The sequence below is a fragment of the Symphodus melops genome, assembly GCF_947650265.1.
Source record: "Symphodus melops genome assembly, chromosome: 7".
Classification (NCBI taxonomy): Eukaryota; Metazoa; Chordata; class Actinopteri; order Labriformes; family Labridae; genus Symphodus; species Symphodus melops.
Window position 1 is genome coordinate 19,894,475 of NC_136697.1, and position 25,515 is coordinate 19,919,989.

Below are 25,515 nucleotides of genomic sequence, written 5' to 3' on the forward strand. Positions count from 1 at the left end.
AAAGGATAAAGTACAGTCTCATTAAAAAGCTATTCAGTAGAGTTAAGGTTTGGAGATATTCATAAAAAGGCACACATCCTTGATTATGTCACAATATTTTCAGCAATGTAAAGTATGCTCAAAGGTTACAGATGTGTCTATCATAGGAAATGCTATTGTATTGTACCGTATTGTTTCTACACATCTGGTTGAAGTATATAGTGCCCGGCCATTCATTACAAGGGGCATCATGGTCTATGTTTTCATTTAAAAAGCCATGTAGTGTAACTTCTCATTCAGTTCATTGAATTGAATCAGACCTTATCTTATCCTCCCTAAACATCAAGACTGGTGAGCAACATTGGACTTTGTCAGAGTACTGCAATGGACTGCAAAACAAGTAGAGAGTATACCTTACTTAGAGACTAGGTTTACTTGCAAGCCTTGCTTTTTTATTTGTAATTTTTCTCGCGAGAATGTCTACAGTCGTTACTGTTTCTGAGAATGGATGGTCTATATTTTATGATTGTGTTTTCATTGAATAGGCCTATCTCTCTTGTAAAATAATCTTTTACTTTGGACTTCCCTTGAATTCCCCTAGATATTTTTTGGAGGGAAGCCTATTTGTGATTTTGGCAGTGAATGAATTTCCTTTCTGGTCCATCAGTTTTGTTTTTTTGTTTTTTTTATTATTCTTCAGAACAACAAAAAACTGCCCTCCACATTTTACAAGACCCCTGCATTTACTATTACTTTGAATCACATTAAATCAAACGATCGCCGTGATATTTGTATAAATTAGTAAAACACATTACATTTAAAGACCATTTCCAGTAAGGTCCCCTTACTTTAATTCCAAAATGTTTGTCAAGGTCTCGAGCAATCGATATCTTTAGTAAGGATCGTCACCATAGGCAATTAATCTTTTAAAGCTTAAAGCCTACTGCAGTGATTCAAAATTAATCCTCAGGTCAAAGAGATTTATCACATTAGGGCTCCCGGTTTGTCATCTCTTTCCTCAGTTGGGCTATAAAAAAAGATTAGATTCAAAAGTTTAAAGCTTGTGTCACCTCAAATAAACTTTTAAGTCTATCTTATTTCTGCAAAATTGTCCTGTTGATATTTTCACTGCATTGATGCACTATGATTCTATATGATCATATTTTAGGCCTCTGCTTAATGCAGCAAAAAAGGGATTTGCCTCCTATATGAATAGAAATTCTTTCACAACCTCCTTATAATTTAGTCCTTACATACTAAATGAAATATTAAATGACTTCACTTTGAAAAGTAATTTCCTCCCCCCCCCCCCCCCCCCTCTCTCTCTCTCTCTCTCTCTCTCTCTCTCTCTCTCTCTCTCTCTCTCTCTCCCTAACTGCTGACCAATAGAGGTTGCTGTTGTCCAACTTTTACCGTGGTAAAACCATCATGTTCAGGAACTTTAGGACCACAATGTAACGTGATTAAAATTGCAGCCCAATTAAAACTCGCTGTCTGGTTTAAATTGTTTTCAGAAGGTGGCGGGTTTGATCTTTAGTTTGGCACAAGATCTTTTGGGGGAACTCAAGGCTACCCTTTACAGTCCAACAATGCACGAGTGATGTCGCCTATTTTTACCAACAGAGGGAGATGTTTTGTAGTTTATAACAGACTTTCTGTACAAATGTTTGACTGTTGACAATTGACTGTTAATGTATAGACTATAAACTTTGGAGTTGTGCAGGGCTAGAGCTGCAGTTTTACTGAATAGCCAACTCTTAAATAGTCGTCTCATATTATAGCCTATGTTTATGGGCAAGTTATAACGTTTTGTTATTTATTTGTCTATTCTGTGTTCATCATTTTGGTTTTTTTTCTATAACTTCCTACTAATTTATTCATATTCAGGCTGTCTATGTATGTATAATTTACACATTGTCTATCCATACCTGTCTTTTAAACTGTATCTATCACCGTGAGACGGTCTATTCTTTTGTTGTAAAAGTAGGGCTATAAAAGTATAGGCTCCTATAACGACGAAAAGGAAAGAATTGTATTACATTATCCGTTACTTTACTTTGTTAAACAAAACAAAAAGTAGCCTAGGCATTTTAAGGGCTAGTAAGTTATCTGTTTACGATGTTATGTATAACCTCTGTATATCGCCTGTGGTTTTGTCCTGCATTTTGAGCAACAAGCTGAACTGAACTTTTCATCCCATCCTGCAGGCTGCTGTACCAAACGGTCATACGTAGGCCTACAGTTATGTCGTGACGTCACGTGGCGGCTCGGTGGCAGTGAGCAGATCAGCTGTGGCGGAGCAGAAAGGACAGGAGCAGCAGCAGTGGCGGCGGTGTGTTTTGGAAGCGTGGAGGGCAAAATTACCATATTCAGACTTAATATCGCGTGGATAAAGGTAGGCATGCTTTGTTGCTGCTTTACGGAACCGTCACATTGCGTACATTCACGTGTCACGTTCATAATAAACAGGGTTAACGCTTCTCGGAGGATGGTCGCTCGTGCAGCATGATGTCGGTCCGTCAGCGAAGCTAGAAAACATGCTTCAACTTTTTTTCACTTGTGAATAACGCAAAGCATTAAACATGTTGATAAAGAGCAGATTTATTTACAGAAAGGGGTAATTATAATAAGCATATTTCTGAAGGAAATTAAAGCACCCTATGGCGAATGGCAAAGCTAGGCTATAATCCATTTATAAGCGAGTCTTGCGTTAATTTGTGCAAAAATGATGATTACTGAGATAAAGTTTGTCGACTTTCACCTAAGAGTCTTAGCCGTAATTCTGGGGTTTACATTTTAATTTGTCTGTCAGTGTCGAACTTTATTGATAAGATTTTTAAAAAATGCAACGAAACCTATTAGACAAGAAGATAATTTATCATAAAAATATTGCCAATTAATCTGTGCTCCCTTAAAAAAAAAAAGCAAATACTACATTGAATTCATCGTCACCCCTGCTTGTGGTCATATGTCAGGTAGCCTAGCCTATCTGGAACCAGTCCAGTAATTTACACGTTTGTCTGTTAAATAACGTACCAGTTGCCTTGTGTTGAAACAGACTTTAACTGCTCAGATAAAGTCCTATCAGATAAGAGTGACCAGGAGATGCATTTGGCGGTTTGTCATCGTAATTACAGGCAAACCAGTCTGTCTTGACTGCGCCTAATGGCTGGTCCTCATGTTTCATGTCCCAAAGATTGCATTCCTCCTAACTGCCCCATCCACCCCCTCCTGTAGGCCTTTAAACATGTCATTAGTGCTAATGACATTTACATACACAAAGCCAGATCCTGCTTCAAAGATGGTTATATCACCAGATGTGATGCTATGGATACTGTTTTGTATGTAATACAGATCTGAAACATGTTTAGATAAAAGCAGCAATTTTTAATAGCAAGTAAGGTTTATACACTCTCTATAACACTCTTATATTCAACTGTTTGAGCTCAACATTTTTTAAGCTCTATTGATATTGACTGAAAAACGATTTTATTTGCATGTTTAAAGCATTAAACACATATTATTGCCTGCTGCAATGGCAAATCCTTTGAAAAATGATATCCCATAAAGAGAAACATCTCTTTGATTAGTTTAGTACAGTATCACGTGACTGCAGGCTCCGTGCAAGACGTGTGGATTGTGACTTTGCTGGGTGGCCTGTCTCGCCAAGAGCAGGCGAAGTCTTGTCAGAGAGGGCAAGGACTGGAGGGGTCAGGGGGCTCTGAACACTGACCATCTGGCCCTTGGGGGGCTGGTTGTCTCTCTAGCTGCCTTTGTTCACGGCAAACAATTGGGACTTAATCTGGAAAGAGATAAGTAAGGTCCCCATGACACCGCTCCTGTGCTCGGACAGGTTTGCCTCTTTAGACTTGAAGGAGACATCTCCTTCTCTTTTGTGAGGGCCTTTGGAGTTGGCAGAGGACGTCTTCTTTGTGTGATTGTGGAATTGTAAGCTTTTAAAGTTCAAACCTGCACTGTCATCAGATTTGTATTTATTTCCTATGACACAGGGCTTTTCTGTAAATAATGTGGAACAAAAACCACCTATCTCAGATGACTGATTGATACATGGCAGATTTCTAGTAAAGTAAAAGTACACTTCAGCAATTCAAAAGAACCAAAGTGGCATATTGCTCACTAAATATTAACAATAGTGCTCATCTCTTGCCACCCTTGCAAAAGTTGCCCTCTAAAAATAGCTTCTTCTAAATGATCTTTTGAAGAAAATATGTAACTGGCTCCCTGTCAATCTTTGGTACTCATTCACAGTTAATGAAAGACCTGCTGTGGGGTCTCAGAAACATGTCCCTTCTCATATGAAAAGGCCTCACCACTCTGTTAAAGATGACTACTTGAAATCCATTTGTGCATACAGTAAGGTGGTTGTCACCAGGGAAACCCATTTATTTATTTTTGTGACATTATGCCTCACTTTGAGCACTCCAGGGACCCATTTCTTTTTTTGATGATGTGTTTGGCTCTCAGTTTCTGTTTATTGTCTGAGGGAACATCGAAAATAAATGTGGTGGTGATAATCAAGCATTTTGTGTCCACATGTTCGCTCATTATTTGTTTCTGTTATGACAAACCGTGTGTGATAGATCTCACAGATTTGTATATAGGTGTCATAACAACTAAGCATAAATAACAATTGATTACCAATGCAAGCAGCAGCTGAGAGGTTTCAGTTTCTGCTTTGACTATATATCATTTTAGATATTGATCAATGAGGGAAAACCTTTCACACCAATCACCCACACAGATTTTCCCAATACCAGTTCAGATCTCAAAAACAGACTGGGTCTAGTCAGCAGATCGGACAGATGCTTCTCTTGATCCCTTCAGAGGTTCTTCTCAGTGATTGTAGGTCTCTGTGCTCTTGAGTACAGATGGTATAAAGGGACAGTCCCATCTCCTACTAGGAGAGAGCAGAGCTTTTGTTTCACACGTTTTTTCAACACAATTTGCAATTTGACTTGCGAGAAAGAAAACAGCTGGTCCTGAAAAAAATATTCATTTTGTAATCTGAGAGATGAGTGAGTTATTAAAAACAGGTCACGTGATCAGAAAGGAGAAAACAGTCTTTCCTCAGTGTCTCCGGTACATTTCTAAGTAGTACTCCTATAACAAATAAATCCAATCCTGTTGTATTTTAACAGTCAGCTTTCCTGCAGCAGGAGTTTCAGGCATTAAAAAAAAATACTGTAATTTATCTTTCCCTGGTCTCGTTTGCTTTTGTAGGCAATAAAGTTTGTTTCATAACAAGCTAAAAACTCCTCATGTGAGTTTTAAATAAAAAGACAAAAGTGTCATCAGTAAGTGTATTTCCAAATATCAAAGTCAATGTTTACTGTTCTAAAGTAGCCTCTGAGAGTGAGATATTACACTTTATCATCTTATGATACTATTTTGGGGGTTTTATGAAAGAAAGTTACAACAAGTTATATATAATACATTGACATTGATGATATATACTGTATATATTGTGTGCAATCTGCAGAGGGCTTTGTAAATATGCAGTAGCTCTAAAATACATGCGTAGAAGTTGAAAATGTATTTTTTTTAACTCCAGAAATATTGTAGAGTATAAATCAAAGTAACGTGATTGAATGATTAAACTAAAGTAAAAGACCATTTATTAACTCTTCAGAACAGAAAGGTTACTACGTCTTGATCCAATCATGGAGGTGTCTTAAAGGAACAGACATTGCATATTCATTAAACTACCTCGTCATAGGATCAATAAAAACAAAAAACACAAAAGGAGGTTTATTGCTTTAGCAGTGACATCCTGCAAACTGAATTATTCAGTAATCCAGCATGTGCATATAATAATAGGGTGAGCTAATGACAACAGATAGATCAATGTTTTTTGGGGGTATTTAAAAATGGCTCAGATGTCTTTTTCAACTATGAATCATCAGAAGCAATCCAGCGTGCCTGAGCCAATCTGCAGAGCTCCACACGGCTGCGTGGGAACTTTTACCTCATCCGTTTTATTGAGGGTAGGCATGCCAAGAAGACTGTGCTCACTGATAATGTTTGAATATCCAAAGAATGAAATATAAATACTCACATTTTGTAATTGTAGGGCCAATGAGGTTGTATTTTTGTTGTTTATTTAACAGGAAGTCACATCTACTTGAGGAGAAATCAGTTCCTGTTAGTAGGAAACCATTTGTTTAAGTGTAAGTGTGAATCTGGAGTAAGTAACTCATCTGGATTTAAAATATTAGATGTACTGTATGTTTTAGTTGTTGCTGTGAGTATGTGTGTATGTAGTTTTCTCCTGCCTCTCTTGAAAGCAGCACGAGACAAGAAGGAAGGCACAGATAAGGTCGAGAGAGGAGAAGGGGAGGAAGAGGAGGGGAAGAGATGGGCGAGAAGGTTAAAACAGATGTTGGAAATGATGAAGAGCAAAACAAGGCATGTAGACAAGTGAGATACAGAACAAGTCAAATCTTAACCAGTGAAGGGAAATGACGTACAGTAAGAAGAGAGAGGGGAGGAAGGAGTGTTCTGAGACAACCTGTGTGTACTGTATGAAGGAGCATGACACACTCGACAATTGGATCATTATAGGCAATCTCACAAAGGCCCATACCCCACCCTCGGCTGAAAGGAGATGTCAAAGGTCTGTGACCTCTTCCATTTATGTGCATTGATCCCTCTGGTGGGGGTGGGGCTCTCTGTTCAAAGCCCACTACCACCATCAGCTGTTATATCTTAGTTTCACCTGCAGGAAGTGGAGCAATCATTTCACAAGTTGTCATTCATTCCTTGTCCTCCAATTCTAATTCGTTTATTGCAGTTTTGACATAAAACTAATGAAGTGCTTTATTAAAATACAAAATCATTTTTTCAAGTCTGTTAACAACTAAGTGACTGATTTAAGATTTTCACTGTTTTTTTTAAAAGAGAGGGAGAGGGAAAAAGATGAAGTCATAAGTCAGCTTGGGTTCTGGAAAATTGGCCTTTTTTAAGGATTTTTAACAATGAATCAATAGGAATAATCTGCACATCTGCTGATAGATGTAGCCGAGAATTCTGGGTACAAATAAATGGAGCAGCTGAGACAGCTAGAAAAACAACTTTAACAAGATTGCAGGAAGTGTAGAATTGGCCGTTGACTTTAGAGCTCAAGGATCAAATTGAGAAAAAAAAAACAACACCAATTTGGGCTCCTTTTTTCTTACTGCTTACACACGTGTGTGTTTGTTTTCTGACAGTTTAACAGGAAAATATCTTTTATAGATTAGATTCCCTTTTGTAAAATATCGGTCAGACATATTCAGTCAAATTATTTGCAGAAAATGTATCTAGTATTAGATTGGGCACCAGTTTCTGTTAGTAAGCAAAAGGAGCATTGGAGCAAAAACGTTACACTGTACCTTTAAAAGAACAAATAAAATCCAAACGGATCTTTACTGAGACTGAAATAACTGAAAAAAAATGTCACCAACACTTCCATCGTTCCTTGTTATTGTCAGCACATACAGTATGTAGACATTTCCAATCCATATTTTCCTAACATACTTTTGCAACTTCATCCTTAAGAAAAGTTCTTCTGTGTGTGACCATGAATTTGTGTTGGTGGGTGTTGGTCTCCTTCACACCTCTATGTTTATGGCCTTCTCAGCAGCGAAGGAGAAAGGGAAAGGTTGTGAGGATGAAATTCCTCAGAGCTTTAAAAAAAATGCCTCTCTCCTCCTCGCATTCTGCAGATTGTGGCTTTTACTTGGAACTTACAGTCAGGAAGGCAGGAGACGCATCGGAGTGAAGCCAACAAAAGTGGCCTGAACATCCTGCTCTTTGTCGCAGAGAAGGCTTGGGATGCAACTTGTGTGTTTAGTGTGTGTGTGTGTGTGCGCGTGTGTTTGTGTGTGTGTGTGTGTGCGTGTGTGTTTGTGTACATGTATGCATGAGTGGAACTCGACCCCGGTGGATGCTTCTTCCTGTTGTCCTGTTAGTTATCTCTGATTCTAACATGCAGGGCAGGTCTTTATCTGTCACAGCTGTGTCTCCTCTCTTTACCAACCCAGTGACACAATGAACCCCATCACTCCTTTTCTTAATCATTTATACTAAAAAAACAGATGCTTGTAACTCTTCTCATGGTAGTGTAGCAAAGCAGAAATGGTCATTAGAAGTCAAGGAGCACCTCCATTGCTCTCTCTGGTTCTCTTTCCTTCCAGGCCCAGATCAAAGTTGAAATAGTTTTCTGACAGAAATGAATGGGACTTATCTGGACGTGACCCAAAGCTGTTCATCAGGAAGCGTGTCCAGGGCAAAGTTAAAGGGTCACCAGTAGTGTTGTGTGTCTGTTCTTGTGTGTGTGTGTGTGTTTGGGGAGTGATTGCATGTCAAGGTGAAGAAGAATATCAGTATTTTGTCCCTTTAGCCAAACCTCTTTTGATTTTTGCAGCTGCAGTAAACAAATGAGATTAAACCCCACAGTTGAGTCATTGCAATCACTTCTTATCTCATGCCTCCAGTGTTCCTCCTTTTTTTTTTTTTTTTTTTTTTTAACAGATCAACCTCTTGTAAATCTGTGGGCACCATTACACCCATGAAGTGAGTTCATGAAGAGCACAGCGTGCGTGGAGCTACGCAGAGAGTACTTAGTAATGACATATACTCATTCATACCATTGAAACCTGGAGAGCATCCAGCTGAGAATCCTGTCTCTGACTGCTGTGGAACAGTCTGTTCTTACTGGGTGTACTCCCATACCCCCCTCCCTTTCTCTCTCTGCAGTGCACAGATGCCAACCCAGTGGACCGGTACAGTACCTGCAGCCAGAAATGACTGTTTGCAGGGTACGTGTTCTTTTTAAAGAGCACAGTGTGTGCTCTGATACGGACAGGAACACAGTTTAATTGTCAGGAGGGGAAGTTAATGGTTTTATATGTTGAAATTAATTCAAAGTGTTTGGATGGATTTTATCCCAAAGCTAAAAACCATTGGAATGATTCATCACAGAAGAGGGAGCTGTCTATTGATAAACATGGAACTTCAACACAGGGAACCTCTCTATTTGTTATCTAGATTAAATGCAGCCCCTGTCCATGAAACAAAAGACATGCTACATGCGACATGCTACGACATGATAGATTGAATTACTTTATACTTATTTCCGGATTTACATTTTCATTTCTGTCTTGCAAAATTTAAATTTGGATAGCTGAGATATCTGGCTTGTTTTAATTAAACCACAATTTGTAAACTGCAATTTGTATTGCAGTTTTATCCGACACATTTCTAATCTTGTTCCAAAAGATATAAAACACTAAATATCCTGAAGTGCTTGTTTTTGTTGCAGTCAAAAAGCTGATTCTGTGCCAACACAACTGGAAGCACTCAGGCATGTAGGCAGATGTGCGCCAGAAACATTGCTTTTTCCACCAGTGTACAGTCCTTTAAACATCTGTGTGTGTATATATGTGTCTGTATATGTCCACACATGCAAAAATCAATGCGCAAACACACACACACACACACACACACACACACACACACACACACACACACTCACACACACAAAACCAGCCCATCTCTCTCTTTATATTGAAAACACAAGGTCAGCCTGTGTTTTGAAGCTCTGCGGGGGAGACTGCTGTTAGCAGCGGAAAGGTTTTTTCCATATAGGCTGTGACAGATTGTTCAAGGCTACGGTCACCAAGACCTAGTTCTGTGTGTGTTGCGAGGACTCAACGTTCCTTTGTGGCAGGGGAGGTCATTCTCTCCCTTATTCTCTCTTTTCATTCTCTCTCTGTGTTCCTATTAGCAGCTTAGGCACAAGAAAAGTCTGCAACAAAGACTTTTCTTTGCATTCAATGCCATACAGATTTAATTAAGCAAAACACAACAACAGAATAAATACGTGAGTAAACATAACAAATAAATATGATGAGGGTGTAATGATGTAATGAATATACAAATGTTGTGACTCATACACCCTGGCCCCTGTAATATTTATAGAACAACTGTCAACATGTAATACACTGGATGAGGGTGTCACTAGACGTTTTTGGGAGAATAGTGTTAATACATACAGTGGATTTCCAGAGATCTATGATGTGTGTGTGAAGGAGTATTGCAGCTGTTATCAGTGCAAGAAAAGGAATGCTTACACCACTCTTGGCTGTGGTAATCCATTTGGGCTGTGTTTATGCTGTCTTTGAGTTTTTGTGGACTTGTCAATGAAAGTGCAAACCGCTGAAGGACACTTACTCCCAACCCTTTTGGCATGAGGTTACCCCTGAAAACCCTGTCAATTGAACCATTTTCCACATTCTGTTCGTGGCCCCACTAATATTATAATGGAGGACTCTATGTATTGTTAGTGGATATTGTTTGAATCATTGTATAATTAAATCGAAATGAAATTGGTTTGGTCACCAGTCTTGGTCTTACTTCCCCCCAATACTTGAATCAAAGGAGTTCAAACCATCACGTCTTCTTCAGTCATTAATCGACGAGGCTAGCTAACTATTTCAACGGTTTATCTGACTTTTAGCGATATATATTTCAGTATTGACACACTTCCTTTGATCTCTTTCAACCTCTTAAACAGTAGATTAAGCTTCATGTCTATCCTTTACGATAGCAACTCAAACATATCCAATACTTCTATCTTACTACAGTATTTCAACCATTTCAACTGTATTTTAGCTAACTATTTAAGCCAATAATAACTTTAAACTAACCTTCAATTGTTGGTCCATTACTGTATCTTCCGCACGTGTCCGGTTCTGTCAGCTAGCTATCTGAACTGTTTACCTAATCTAACTTTTTAAACCATTCATCCATAGGTTTAAGATAACCACATTCATTTATTCATTTATTATTTTACCAAAGAATTTCAAACCATTTAATTCTTTATCTGAGCCAACTCAGATTTAAATGTTCAAATACGTAAAGCTAACCATTTCAACCAATTATCTGATATCTAGGCCAACTATGGAATTGATTATTTTTCAAGCTATCTCTTTTAAATGTTTACCCATTACTTATCATTTAGTATTTCACTACAGTCAATGCTTTTACTGTTTATCAATTTGTTGTTGTGATCTCTTTGAACTATTTATATTTTTCGCTAACTATTTCTAGCATGTCATCAATAAGATATTCTTTGCTTATCTATTCAACTGTTTATCTTTTACCTTAAGCCTCCTGTTAAAACGTCTGCGATCCATATCAATGAGTTCATACAGACTTAGTTCCTCTAAAAAAAGATGGTCAATGTGTAAGATTCAGCGGGAAACAGCTGCCCAACAGCTCACTGTAATAATATATAAAGCCTTATTGTGTTTTACAAATATGAAACGTCACGCTCAATCGCCTGTATAAAACAGATTACTTTGACAGTTATTAACTATTTGTTTATTGAATGACTGATTAGAATACATAAAAAATGCATGATAGAAAAGTGCAGCATTTTGGTATATATTAAGAAACGCAACATATAGGGAATCAGCACTTTTCTCTAAACTGTGTTAAAATGTTATAAGACACATTCTATCCTTTTTTTTCTCTCGACTACATCCCATTTTCTAAGAAGCCTGATCTTAAGTGTCACATCTGCCAGTTGGTAAAGTATCTCATCTCTCGGAGGATCAGTGTGGGATGAAGTGCAGCGTGCCTGAATAGGTTTACTGTCACTTTTTCTCATCAGCAATGTTTGTGTGGGGGGTCAAACCCTCGACAAAGGCTGGTTGTGCCTCCATTGTCTCATTTACACAAAAAGAGTCCTGCTGATGCTGTGGCTCTTGCCGCAGTAAGGAGGACTGATGGGGTTTAAGTGTGGGTCCTGTCACCGACGGCAACCTGGTGCTTATTAATCGGGATGGTGGGAGGGGTAATGGAAGAGATGTGGCAAGAGTGTGTGTGTGTGTGTGTGGGGGGGGGGGGGGGCAGTTGGGTGCTGCTGATGCAGCAGTGCTGCCTGGGGTCAGGAAGAGGGGCATGATTGACACAGCTGATCGCCCGGTAAGGAAGTTTCAAGGGAAAGGGGAGGAGGGTCCTTCTTCACGACATTAAGAAGCCCCTTTGTCACAGTGTCACTCAAATGGATTCAAGTTGGCTGGGACTTTTTTTCAGGACGAAAAGAAAAGAGAGGTTCTTTTGTAAAAAGTTGGTCTCTCTCTTGAAGCCTGATAACACAACAGGACTCTTTCATATGTCCTCTCCATGACTTCCCAGCTCCCCTGCATGGCTAAATGAATGTAATGTGTCACTTTGTGAACTTTCAATTTCCCCCTTTCTGTTATTTCTGTTGCTTATTGACACTTTTTTTGGGGAGGTGACTATCTGTAGAAACTGACTTTGAATGAGTTCATGGACTTATTTATAGGTTTTTTTCAACATTTGTAATGAGTGTGGTGGATCAGGGCTGCAACACAAAGACTATTTTCATGAACTGAATAGTTGGCTTAAACTTATTCTAAACGTATCAGGTAATTGATTAAATATGTTAGATTGCAGTGAAATCACCAAAATCAGTTTTTCCAACATCTTGTTAAATCAGAGATCAGAATATATTTAGTCCACTATCTGATAAAAAAAAAAAAGTTTCATATAACTGATCAGAGCGCTTGGTGGCATCGGGGCTTTAAAGGTTAACTGACACTTTGAAAACCCCCTTTAGTAACACGTCATCAATTCCTTCGTTAGACTGACGTGCCCTTTGGGAGCAGGGTGAAGTGCAGCCAGCTCCTGGTAACAGAACCTGACCCTCTTTACTCTCTCTGTCATCTGATAAGAGCCAATGTTTTGATAGTGTTGGCCTCTCAACGTGATCCATGACTGGCCGTTTACACCCCGCAACAAATAGGACTGTCTATGGAACAGTTCACAGCCAGGACAAGGCCTGGGCAACTAGCATCAAGGATCTGCTCTGGGATTAACCATTCAGTATGGATCAGATATGTGGTGATTTTTTTTCAAGAAAAATGTAGTTTGTGGGAAGATTTATTTAGGCTTTTAACCAAATTGTGAACATTTAGGGGATAGATGTTGACCAAGTTAAAGTTAAACTCATTCTCGAAGTTTTTTTTTCCTCCTTCCCTCGTCTTGCCCTTTACCATTGACCGCTGTTTGACCACAGCTTGTGACAGCTTTACAGTATGAAATAGAACTCATTGTCCTCTTATTCAATATGGCATCCCTGAATAAGTCTATAAATGCTTTAGGGTCCAGAGTTTTTCAATCTTGGGTGAACTGGCGTTCAACCCAGCAGTGTTGTAAAATGCAGATTGGGTTCACTGACAGGCCTTCCGTTTTATTACACAGTCATGAACAGCATTGTAAACTGTGGCTCGTCCTTCACTTTCATTCAGTTATTTCTATCAGGGATAACAGCCATGAGAACAGATCTCTCTGTTTACTGCTCGTATCAATCATCTCACACCTTTGGCATGGGCATGGTGGAATTTAAACACCTTTCATTGTTGTGCCTTCTGTTAGGGTAACCCTATCCCTAACCCAAACAAAATGCAAGTTATGGATTTATGATCAATATTTAGCACATATTCAGCAAACACATTTCAACAGCTATTCTATTTTGCTTATCACTAGTAATCCCCCCCCCCCCAAAAAAAAGCCAAGACTCTCTATTTAGAGCCACTGAAAAAGAACTACTTTCTACATTCTTCTGTCATACATGTTTTTCAGTTGTACACATTTTACTAAAAATAAAAAAGGGAAAACTCAATTATTGTACAACTCATTGAGCTGTTGAAAATGGTAATGCACAATAATTTCTATTATGTGACAGAAAAAAGTAAACTTATTAACAAGTAAATGAGATGATATTAATTCAAATCATCAGCCAATTTTACTGCACCTTCCATGAAAAATAAAAGAGTCACAGGTCAATGTAAAATATAAACTAATTAATGAAACTGTTACCAACTAATTTGTGAAAACTAAAAACAATTATAATAAGTACTTCACTGGCAGAAAAAAAGATGAAACAACATATAGTTAAAGGTGGCCTATTATTATATGGTCACACAAAGTTATATTTCCTGTAAAAGAGGGGGATGTTTTCTTCCCTGATTTGGCTTCTATTCATTGTACCCTTTTTTTCCCCCTCTATCACTTATCTGTAGACCTTTTCCACAAACGCTGCTGGCCTTTGTTTGTGGCTCAGATTTAGTTTAAGGTTAAACGCCTTGCCCTTAAACTCATCCGCCGGGCCAGAGTGTGTGGCAAGGTCACCGCTCCAATCAACCTGGTGTTAACACAAAGCCTGCTTGTCCCCTAATGAATTAGTGCTACAGTTCGTCAGCCCCTCGCAGGCCTTCCCAGCCCTGCTGCCCTTTCACACGCACCCCCTCGGCCATCATTTTGAAATGACTTTTATAACTGGACAGTAAACTTCCAGTGGCTTAATGATGATGACTTCTTCATCTGCCCAAATGCTCCTTTTGTCCACCCCTCCTCAGGACAGGGACCCTGCCCCCGATCCCTCTGGTCACACCAGGCCTTAAACCCTGGTTCACCCCACTTTATAGTTCCTCAGATAATCCTGAGGAACACACACACACACACACACACACACACACTCAAATGCACATGTACACACACACACAACACACAGCTATAGCTTATTATTGACACTTAGCCATGCCTGCTCCCCTTCTCCATGTCTTTCTCTGCGTCGCTGCCGACTTCAGCAGTGGCATTCAGCTGGAATGTTTGCGTTTGTTGTTTGGCCCACTGGAAAGCCACGAGTGACCTCGGCTCATCTGCTTTCCTCACTAGCACTGATTTGCACTTCAGGGCCCAGCAGGTAGTCCCTAGCAGCGGGGGAAGGGGGGGATTTTCGAAGAAGGTTGTGGGCCTTTTTATAAGGAAATTAGAGCCATGGACTGCCAAACAGCAGCGCGAGTCTTAACACCCTTGGCGTCAGGTAACTCGCGTGACGCCAAGGGTGAAAGGGGATTTCTGTCGCGGGAATTTTCACATGGTGGCGGTTTTGTTTTCATGTTTTGTTTTTGGACAGATAAGCTGCTGGATTGTTTTCCTATTATAAGAGACACACGTGTCAATTAGCCCCTTTGGTCACTGTACTTCCTGCCCACCTGATATTCATCACTCATTTCAGCGATTTGTCGGTCGAACCTTCTTATTTTTCTTACAGATTTAAAGCCTAAAGCTGCCATGTGTTCTGGTCAACAGACCCAATTGTGATCAAAAAAAAAAAATAGGCAGGTTGCTTCAAATGTTGGCTGAGTCAGCTGAAGCAAAGCTGTAATGTTCCCTCTGGTAATTCAAAAAAGAGGAAGATCTCCTCTCCCCTACCCCCTTCACATTCTAGGTCCCAAAGCCCAAGATCTCCCAGAAGCCCCCCCACCGCTTGTCACATGACTCGTCTTTCCTCAGGTGGCGGCGGCAGGGACACTTCCCCTTTGTCAGGGACTTTAGCAGGAGCTCAATGCAATGGTGAAGGATGAGCTCGGGGGGCGGGCGGCATTCAATCCACCCTCTTTTGTTTTTCTGCACGGTGCCTTTTGAGGGTAAAGAAAATGCCGATTTACTCATTATCCCCGTTTTAAATGGGCTATTTAAGGCAGGCCATGTCAAAGTCAGGGGCTGAGAGATAAATCACTCTGACAGCTCTTTTCCCCCAGTTGAACTTGTGGCGAGATGCAGATGCATCATTGCAGAGGTTTCACTTTGTTTTTTCTTTCCTGATAAAAGTCAATTCAAAATATCTATTTTACTTACAATGTTAATCGGCGGGCACGGCTACAAAATCGCTGATTTCTCTCATGTGTGGTCCAAATCATGAACAACCAGACACTTTTCACAGTCAAACTCAAGCCCAATGTTTGGACAAATGTGGCTGATTGAGAGAAATGAGCACACGAGAGCGCTATAAGGACTAATGGAGGCCCTGATTGGCTGGCATGGTGGTTTACAGGGGCCCTCACACTAATATCACCCTAATATAACCATTGGAGAGGAGGTGAGAAGAGCTGCACACGACTTGATTAAAACAACTGTTGACTGTGTCTGTGGTAATGAACTGGAACATCAGAGTGACACGACTCAGCAGAGCAAGAGACGTGGGCCAGTAAGAGAAGGCGTTCACACAGAGAGTAAAGAAATGTAACACATGGAGAAATAAGAGTTTATTACTCACATGAATTGCTGTCATTTGTTTGTATTCAACGAGGGTGTGGCAATGTTTTTCTGTTGAAATTCACACAAAAAATGTATTTCTTGATTATTCTACTGTAGTATTTTTTTTATTTTTCTCCTCACCATTAAGATCCGATCTAATGAATTCATCGACGGGGGGGGGGGGAAATGCAGTTGTGGAGAAAAGAGCCAGAAAGATCTGGAGTCATGGTAACAGAGAGTGCGTTCACTGCCTTCAAGTAGATGCGAGTTTACTCAGACCTTTTATTTACCTGGCAAATTCTTGCAGACGTCACTCGGACATAAAAGCGTGCAGGGAAACCGAAACAGAAGCCTGAGGACGCTGTGAGGTTCATATTCTGTTCCACAGGACAAGAAGAAGAAGTCAATGATTGCTGAACTGTGTGATATTCGTGTCAGAAGTCCAGTAAGACTTGGCAGTGTGACAGATGGTGTTGTCTAGCTCTCAAAGTCAGAAGAGATATAAAATATAATAAGACATGATTTGTTGGGAGATCCTCAGTAATGTGGCCAGCTATTAGCCTATTTTGAAGAACACAATGTATTTATTTTACATGAAGTGTGGGTCCTCTTGCAGACTTATGCATGCTTTGACAGCGATGTAACACTTAACAAACACCAGGTCGCCCTTTGTTTGTATGAGGTAAATGATTACCCTGTAGGTTTAGTAATATATGGTAAGTGATAATGTATGATAAGGTGCTAGCTTTGATTACGTAGAATCCTTAACATCTGCCTGGGCCTGTTGATTTGTGGTGCATTTCCGTTTATTTATTTTGACCAGATGAGCCCGTGGTATTTACAGCCTGAGTAATGACCCAGTGTGGGGTCAATCCCGGGCAAAGCTACCAAGACAGAATGCTCAAGCTGACCAGACATTCTTCTCCCCATTTTATGCTGAACTGAGATTCTGCTCTGCTATCTCCCTGAATTGACCCCTAATAAAAAAAAAACTAAAAAAAACGCCTTGAAGCCAGAGAGTGAAAGTTTGATGTGCAGATACCCGCCATTTTCTCTTTCCGGGAAAAAATAACTTCCACCTGACTTTGTGCCCGCGGCGGACGCATTGGCGTGCTGGGGGTCACGCGTGGCAGGGCGCAGAGCTCGTGAGCTAGCGTGGAAATGAGAGGGGATTCTTTTGTTTCCCCCCCCTTCCCGTAGCTCTGCAGGCTTCCAAGAGCATCTGTCACTGCAGGGGGTCAGCAGGGCCAAGATGAATGAGCCCCAATGGATCCCCCCCCCCCCATTCTTGGCAAATGGCACAGGACAGAGGAGGCACTGGTTCTAGGGGGAGGGGTCAGTTGTGTGTGTGTGTGTGTTGTTTGTTTGCATGTGAGTGAGAGAGAGAGGGCGAGAGAGAGAGGGAGGGTTTGTGCTGTACTGAGGGCAAGAGTGGGATTCCCATTTCATTCTCATGACAAAGGTGACTGGAGACATACCAGAGAAGAGTGAAACTCCACATGCTGCCTGGATTAAACTTCCATAAGGATTTATTTCGAGCATGGACTTTATCTGAAAGAATCTGCCGTCATCTTTTGGATTTACTGCTTTTCATTGGGATATAGATGCAGAGTGACCGAACAGCCATGGAAGGTACAGAAGAAGCTTTTTAAACCTCTCTCTGTGTGTCACGTGGCGCTGATGAAGCATTAATGAGATGGGCTTTTAGCACCTCATTTAGACAACATGAAGAGATGTTTGTCTTTTTTTTTTACTCCTCATTCCCCCCCCTCCCCCCTCCCTCTTATTTGTGATGGTCAGTGTCTTTTCTAATGTAAAGAGTGTGCTGGGCTCATTCTCGCATGTTAACTATTGGTTCGGTGTGGACCTTAAATGTTTAAGCATAACAATACTGTAAAAGGATTAAGATGCACCCGAAAGTCAAATTAAATCATCCAACATTAGTTCATAGATTTTTCTAGTTTTGAACTACCTCTAGTTTTCGATAAGTCCATTTTAAATGTGAGCCAATGTAAGTGTCCAGTGTATAACGCAGACATCTGAACATATCCCTGACTCCATCCTTCAGATATGTGTTCAAAATCTTTCAAAAAGGAGGTCAGTAGAGGGATTTCCTCACATTGAAAGATCTGCTGACTCAGAACTGATCAAATAAACAGATATCTCTCTCTCTCTCTCTCTCTCGCTCTCTCTCTCTCAGAACTTTTTGATGAAATTTGATATCTAAAAAAATACAAAATGTAGATGATGCTAAGGTGATGTCTGATACATTGTCTGCAGGTGATAGGTTGCAAATTATTTCAGCTATGATTGTTAACTGAAATAATTGACATTTGAAGAATGCAGGGGTTTTTTTGTGGGGGTTTTTTTTTTTCAGTTTGACATAAAATAATAATCAAAATATATTTTGTTTTATTTTTTGCCGGCCATGTTTTAAGAATTACTTTTAAAATAGTGTATTTTTAAAATGGAGAAATGTTTTAGACTAATCGGAAAAAAAATAAAAATAAAATAACAACGAAATAGATAGGTGTGCTTAGAATTCCAGCAGTAATTTATACAACCAATGAAATCCTTGTATTCGTGGTATACATCAAGGGTAGCTCTTCATATGTTTCTGTTGGCTGTTTGTGTGCATGTGCACATGCAGTTGCACTTGCATCACAGAGCGTGTGCCAGAAATGTGGGCGTGTCGTTAACTGCTGCCTTGACTCCATTCTGGCTCTGGTGTATCAGCCTGAAGCTTTCCTCAAATGTCATTACGGGAAAAACAGGATCTTATCAAGCACCTCGGGCCGTGCTCGTGTTGATGTCTAGATTTACGGCTCCTTCATCTTCATCTCGGCAGCCATCTGCGTCTCCTTCTGTGTCGTCTGTCTTTCACGACTCAGATAACCATCAAAATATTCCAAGACTGTGCTGCTATAGGGTAATTAACAGAATTTGAAAGACGTAGTTAAGATGCATGTCATTCCTATGATGGAGGGTAATGCATGAACATGTTGTACTTATTTGTTTTATTCTCCATGATTTTAACCACTTGTAGGCGACCCTCTCTCTAAATGTTCCTGTGCCCAGAAAGTCATGAGCACATTTTTCAATCTGACTTGTTGACATTCGTAACTTTGATCAGTTGTATCAAGCGAGCTAATCATTCACAAAACAAGCACCACAGTGGTCAGCAAATGCAAGGTGAACCAGTTTGTGTACACTCACTACTTGGAAGCACTTGGACCCCGGAGCAGCCTCCCCTGTCATAGAACAGCACCACACAGTCACAAGCGTGTGCTTTAGTTGTATTAAGGGTCTGAGTGGCCAAACAATACTTAAGTCAAAGGGTCAAAGGAAGGGGGACAGATACATTCAGAGAGGAGTGACTGTGTGTGTGCTGAGCGCAGCTGCAAACTAAAACAGCCAATTGTGTTCTATGAAAATAGCCTCAGGGCCGTGGTATCACGTAACGCCCTTTTAGCCTCACAGGAGTTGCTACGTAATGTTTGTGGCACTCTGACGTTGGAGTGGTCGTAAGTGCAGCCATTTATTTTAATGAATGAGCATGTTCTCTTAACTGTGGTGACCTCCAGCACCCTTTGATCTGCACAACTGATATTTGGCTTTATAAATAGAAATTCCTGTATTGATTCAGACTTCACATAATAACTACCGGTAATAGAAGTAAAGTGTGTGTGTTTGTTTTTATTATCCTGTTTACGTTTAAGGTTCGAAATAAAGTCTTACATTCATCTGTTCGGCACACAACGCTGCTAATTAAATGACTTGTATCAACACTTGAGTAAAATGTCTGTTCCTCATTTGAGTAAAATATTGAACGTATCGAGTGAAATTGCCTTGTTAGTCAAACAAACTGCAGCATATCTGTATAATATGTCGAGAACTCTCAGAATGGTCACGTTTTCTCTTTTCTTTAATAGTTTGAAGAAAAAATCTGAGCAACAGCATCAGACATCAGGTGTTTTTTTTATGTTTTAGACCTCAGATGTGATTCTGCTTTATGTTGTTGAATAATTAAGATAAAAACTCACCTCTTCACCATCACCTACAATCACTGAGTCCCATCCTTCCAACTTTCATTGATCGTTTGTGTTTTGTTTATTGATTGTTTGTTATTTTTGTCAAAGCATCTTTTGATATTTAGAAACACGGCGCTATATGAAATGAATGTATTCTTATTCTTATTATTAAGGTGAACACAATCATTGACGTTATAATACTGACTCCTTTGACTCCTGTTTGTCACATGATACCTTCTCTGGATGTATGAATTGTTTAATATGGACATCACTGTTTCATTGATTGTTATAGTTAACAGTCTGAGCTTATGTGAGGTCTCCCTGTTTTCCCCTCAGGTCACGGAGCATGAAGTGAAATGTCTCTGCTGAAAGTTTCTGCGGGGTGGTAGGGATCCAGCATGTAGCAGAGGTGTCTCTTCACGCCTGGGGAAAAAAGAAAAATCCGACAACGTAGGTCACCTTGTTTTTTTCTTCCATCCATTTGAAACTCAGCTGTTTTTTTCTCGAGTACTTGTGCATATTCTCTCTGCTCTTCAATCCACCGAGTGAAGATTAGACGCGCTTATTTTGACCTCAGGGTCACATTCGTGCAATCTGTCGATGCCACCCAGGAGGAGCCGAGGAACGGCCTTGACTGACCATCTGACTGGCTGGGAGACAGATCCTAAGTTCCCCACTCTGCAACATGAACACCCCTTTTAAGCCATTAGTCTTTGAACATTAAACGCCTCTTCTTGGTGGAGTCAGCTCATTAGGTTTGACTATCCATCAAGCGCGCCTCAGCCGCTGACTCACCTGAGATCCCCCCCCACCCCCACTGCATCTGACCTTAGCAACCACCTGAATAGCACTCCAGAAACATCCGTTGTGCAACCTCTGCCTCAGTCACGCTTTGTTTTATGTTGTCCAGGTGATAAAAGGTCATTCTCTGTGTTCACCTCCGGCCTGTATGAGGTTAATGACAAATCTGTCCACCGGGACTTCAGGGTCAACCAGTCACAGAAGCCTCTGGAGCCTCCTTCGACTTCACAGTCGAACAGACTACTTAAAAACACCTCCAGGCACTCATTTCTTTTTTTTCTTCTTTTTTTAACCCCCACTGTTTCTCTTCCTCCATCAGTTAGGCAAGACATACTGTAGCTTCACTCTGTTAAGCTCCTTATCTCTGTGACAGCACAGTCAGGCACTGTTAATCTTGTCTTTTGTCTGGGCCGGTCAGATTCCTCCTCAGGAAGGTTGTTAGGTAAACATGAGGTCTGGAATCTGTCCAGGCGTGGGCAAAGTGAGACGTGCAGCCGCAGCTTGAGTCTCATCCGGCTGATTATTGACAAAATAAAAGGTTCAGGTGGTCTGTGTGACCAAAAACACAGTGTATCTCATGAGTATTGATTCATTGTCTGACACATTCAGTAAAGATCGGAAATCATTGATTTAATTTGCAAAACTGTCCTTTTATTCTTAACCTGGAAACATGTCATCTCCATGTACCTGATATAATGTATACATGGTTATTATGTCATTAAAACTGACATGTTTTGACTAAAAGAAGAAAGTTGGGAATTTTTTACAAACACGTGAAATCCATAGGTATCCGAAGATTTATCAGAAAAACAATATTTGATTCAATGTAATAAACTACTGAGTCCTTCTGAATGTGAAGACGTATTTTACATTTGAAAAAAGAATTAGATTCTTTCATTAGAACTATGTTTTGCTGAAAAAAATCCTAAATCATTCTGGGTTTTTTTGCTGGATTTATTTAGCAAATTGCTTAAAATTCTCATTTAGTCTTTGCCCCTTGATACTAAATGAAGTGAACAGGCTGTTTCCGTGGCAATATTTGCAGAGAGACATGTCCCTGCGCATTTCTACCCCAGCCTGTCTGAGGTTCTTTGAATCATCACTAAACTCTGAGCTCAGGTTGAGGTCAGTTACAGACGGACGCTGGTGCTTCAGCAGCTGTGCGGGCTCTTTGTCTGACTTGACTGAGGAGATAGAGCTGTGTCCCCCAAAGATCTGCAGGCTTCTCTTTGGCCTCCAGTGTGGATGACGCATGCTGATTTTCAAGCGTAGTCCAAGGTCAAACATGAAAGCATTTTACTCCAAACGCATGTGTGAGAGCAGCCAAAATTCCCCTTGTTTTTTTTTTTATCCTCCCATCCCACACATTGTAAACAACTTTTTATTAAAGCCAGACAAAGTGAGATGTTTAGACAAACTGAAAATGGGAGTTTGAGGATAAAACTCTGATAAGTAATGACCATGATGCTCGCTAAGCCACCTGTCAGTTCTTCACATCATCTGGAGCTTTTTTTTTCTTTCTTTCTTTCTGTTTTTTTTTTGTCTGTATTTTTCTCCTCTGTCTCTTCTTCGAGACTAAGCACTAAGCCCTCTGTCCAGCTGCCACCTGCCACCAGAGAGCTGGCTGGCCAACCTCAGGCCCACAAGGCCGACCCCGGCAGATGTCCTTGAGTGGACACTGGGGTGGAGAGAGGGGGGCAGAATGACGCAACCCAGAGAAGGAGAAAGGCTAAAAAGATTGGAAAATGCCATGAGCTTTGTCCATTATGTGCTGTCTCAGAAAAACTGAGTGTGTTGTTCATAACTGCTCGTATGTATATATATTTATTTAGTGCATTTATGCAGGATTCTGTTATAATTTAAATAATTCTTTTTTAAGTTGGAGCCATCAATCAAAGCTGTTATTTACTTTATTGACAAATACAAAGTTTGTCCATAAAATGTCATAAATGCTGAGATTACCCAGACACTAAACATTAAGCCCAATGTTTCTCTTCTTAATAATATTTTTTTTTAAATCATCAATCTCATCACCCAGTGTGACATCTATGCGTTGTCTATCCAAACAAATGGCTTTAGGACTAAAGCCAAAGACATCTACTAGATGTTCACGACTAAATTTTTCGAAATAAGCAGACGATTGTCATCCAGCACATGTTCGTATGAAATTCCGGGGAGGCAGTAGCTTTTGGGGCAGCAGCCTGTAGGGACTTGGGTTGGGACCTAGAGGGTCGCTGGCTCAAGTCCCAGTGCAGACCCAGAATTAAGAAATTATGTAAAATTCAATAAAAAAAAAAATATTCCTAATTTATTGAAGGGCCAATTGACCTAGCCCACAGGAGGACACAGCTGTGTCCATACAAAGACATGAATGTATTTGTGAAGGTCACCTGTTGCTTCCTTTAGAGTTAGCTTGTCTCATGTAAGAACTACTGCATGACCTGTGGTGAACATCATCATCATTATCTCTTTTCTCTATTCTGTCACAGAAAATGGGAAATTCATACGCCGGGCAGCTAAAGTCTGCTCGATTTGAAGAGGCTCTCCACAACTCCATCGAGGCATCACTGCGCTCAAGCAGTGGAGACCCTCAGCCCATCTTCACGCAGCTCTACCTGGAGCCCGAGCCGTATCCTGGTAACATGGAAGGTAAGAAAAATATGAATAGGTTATAAGCTGCATAGGAAAGAAATATACCCCTCTTTTTAAAGAAAAAAAACTGATTTTAGAAAGAACTAGAACATTTGGTACTGTGATCTTATTAAATGTGTTGCTTAATATGCACCAACATGAATATCAAAATGAGAAGTCTTGCCATGAGACTTTCTATAAAATCTTAAGGTATTGATAAACATGTGATACAAATATTGTGATTGATTATTTCGACAATAATCTGTTTTTTTTTTAATGTCCATTAGATGTGAAGTCAAAAGCCGACCTTCACATAGGAGAGCCGCCAGAGCTCATAAACGGCCATTCATCCAATGATCTGGAGGAGCTAGAGGATGACGACGACTCAGGCAGCAGCAGCCCTCCTCTCCCCTACCTGCAGGCCCCTGCACCCGAAGGCTGCTGCACACTGGATGGTAACTCTCATACACTTAAACGCCTTGGTTTTCATTGTAAAAACACAGAAAATTGAAATAATTGTAAGGAACTTTTAGATGATAAAATGAAGAATGATTATTTTGTACTTTGTTTCATAACATTAAGTTTGCCAAAAAAAAAAAAATATATATATATATATTCCCATAGTTGATTTATTTCTTCAACTATATGTTTCATCCTTGGACTGAAAAAAAATTCTTTCTTCTCAGGGTTCTGTCAGGCCGGCAAGGACATCAGACTGGTCTCCATAGCAACTGAGCCCATCGAAGTCCCTGCAGGCTTTGAGCTGGTTGGCGCTAAGTCCCCTGGCGTCCCAGAGCACATCCTTGTGTGTGCTGTGGACCGCCGCTATTTGCCTGATGAGAATGGGAAAAATGCACTTTTAGGTCAGTTTGTTCCTGTAGTCTGAAATTAGAGTGAAGGAGACAATGCTTTCGAAATGTTTTTGGGGGATTCTGTTGTTACTCTATGCTTGACATACATCTACAGTGGTCTGCAAATAAAGCCAAACGATTATTTCATTTGCAGGCTTTTCAGGAAACTGTGTAGGCTGTGGGGAAAAAGGTTTCAGATATTTCACAGAGTTTTCCAACCACATCAACCTGAAGTTATCCACACAGCCCAAGAAGCAGAAGCACTTAAAAAACTACCTGGTGAAGAATTCTCAGGGTGCTCTGTGCAAAGGACCCCTCATCTGCTGGAAAGGTGAAAACCTCTTCATAAAAATCCCAGTGTTTCAATACAAAATATGCATAAAACCATTCTCTCTTGCCCCCCAGCCTTTCATTCTTTGATTATATGGACTTTTATGTCAAGTCTTTCATCTCTGTTTCCTCCACTTCAGACTGCAAGACCCGTCCATTCTCCGGCAGCACATCAACATCCAAACCAAGCTCGTCCTCCTCCCTCAGCAGTAAAGAAAACGGAGGCACCAGTGGACACAGTTCGTCTCCCCCGTCCCTCTCTGGTGAGTCTGCACACATGTACACTTGCACTTACTGCTCACTTTAACAACGATTTGTGAGAACAAACAGAAACGAAAGATGATTATATCAACATTTGATCTACTAAAAACTAAAAGAAGAATAAAGTTTGGTAGAATGCACTGCCTACTTTCTGTGACACTTTGAATATGCACTTTACATTTCACTGAAAGGAGTCATTGTGGCTGCAGGTCAGTGCTGACAGGTTTATGTTGTTGCCTTAGAGACAAGTGGTATTGGCTGAGCCCTGTAATTTATTAGGTGAGCATAGCCTGATTCTTGAACCACTCGACTGCATCAAGCCAATCAGAGAATAAAGCTCTGGTGAAGCAAGGTGGCTTCTTGCTGTGATGCCTTGGTTTTTAAATGAGAGACATGTAGACATTTCATAAAATGGTAAATAAACATTTGAGTTTTTTTGTATTTCTCTCCTTATTAGAAGTGGTTATCACAATGTCTGATATCCTTTGCAGTTGCAA

The 25,515-nt window shown here is 40.3% G+C and overlaps 1 protein-coding gene across 2 annotated transcripts in view; it reads left to right on the top strand.

Moving 5' to 3' along the window:
* Nucleotides 1–187: 187 nt before the first annotated feature.
* The window catches only part of greb1l (GREB1 like retinoic acid receptor coactivator), a 42,555-nt gene continuing 17,227 nt past the window's right edge, over nt 188–25,515 (top strand). Inside the window, exons 1-8 of one of the 2 annotated variants that reach the window (XM_079347869.1) lie at nt 188–330; nt 2,187–2,374; nt 20,481–20,594; nt 23,435–23,594; nt 23,864–24,031; nt 24,263–24,439; nt 24,582–24,758; nt 24,898–25,020. In XM_079347869.1, the coding sequence (XP_079203995.1) occupies nt 23,438–23,594; nt 23,864–24,031; nt 24,263–24,439; nt 24,582–24,758; nt 24,898–25,020 (802 nt within the window). In that variant the 5' untranslated portion in view covers nt 188–330; nt 2,187–2,374; nt 20,481–20,594; nt 23,435–23,437. Of the gene's footprint in view, nt 331–2,186; nt 2,375–17,464; nt 17,746–20,480; nt 20,595–23,434; nt 23,595–23,863; nt 24,032–24,262; nt 24,440–24,581; nt 24,759–24,897; nt 25,021–25,515 lie in introns of those variants that run through there. The other variant, XM_079347870.1, reaches the window with a different exon arrangement.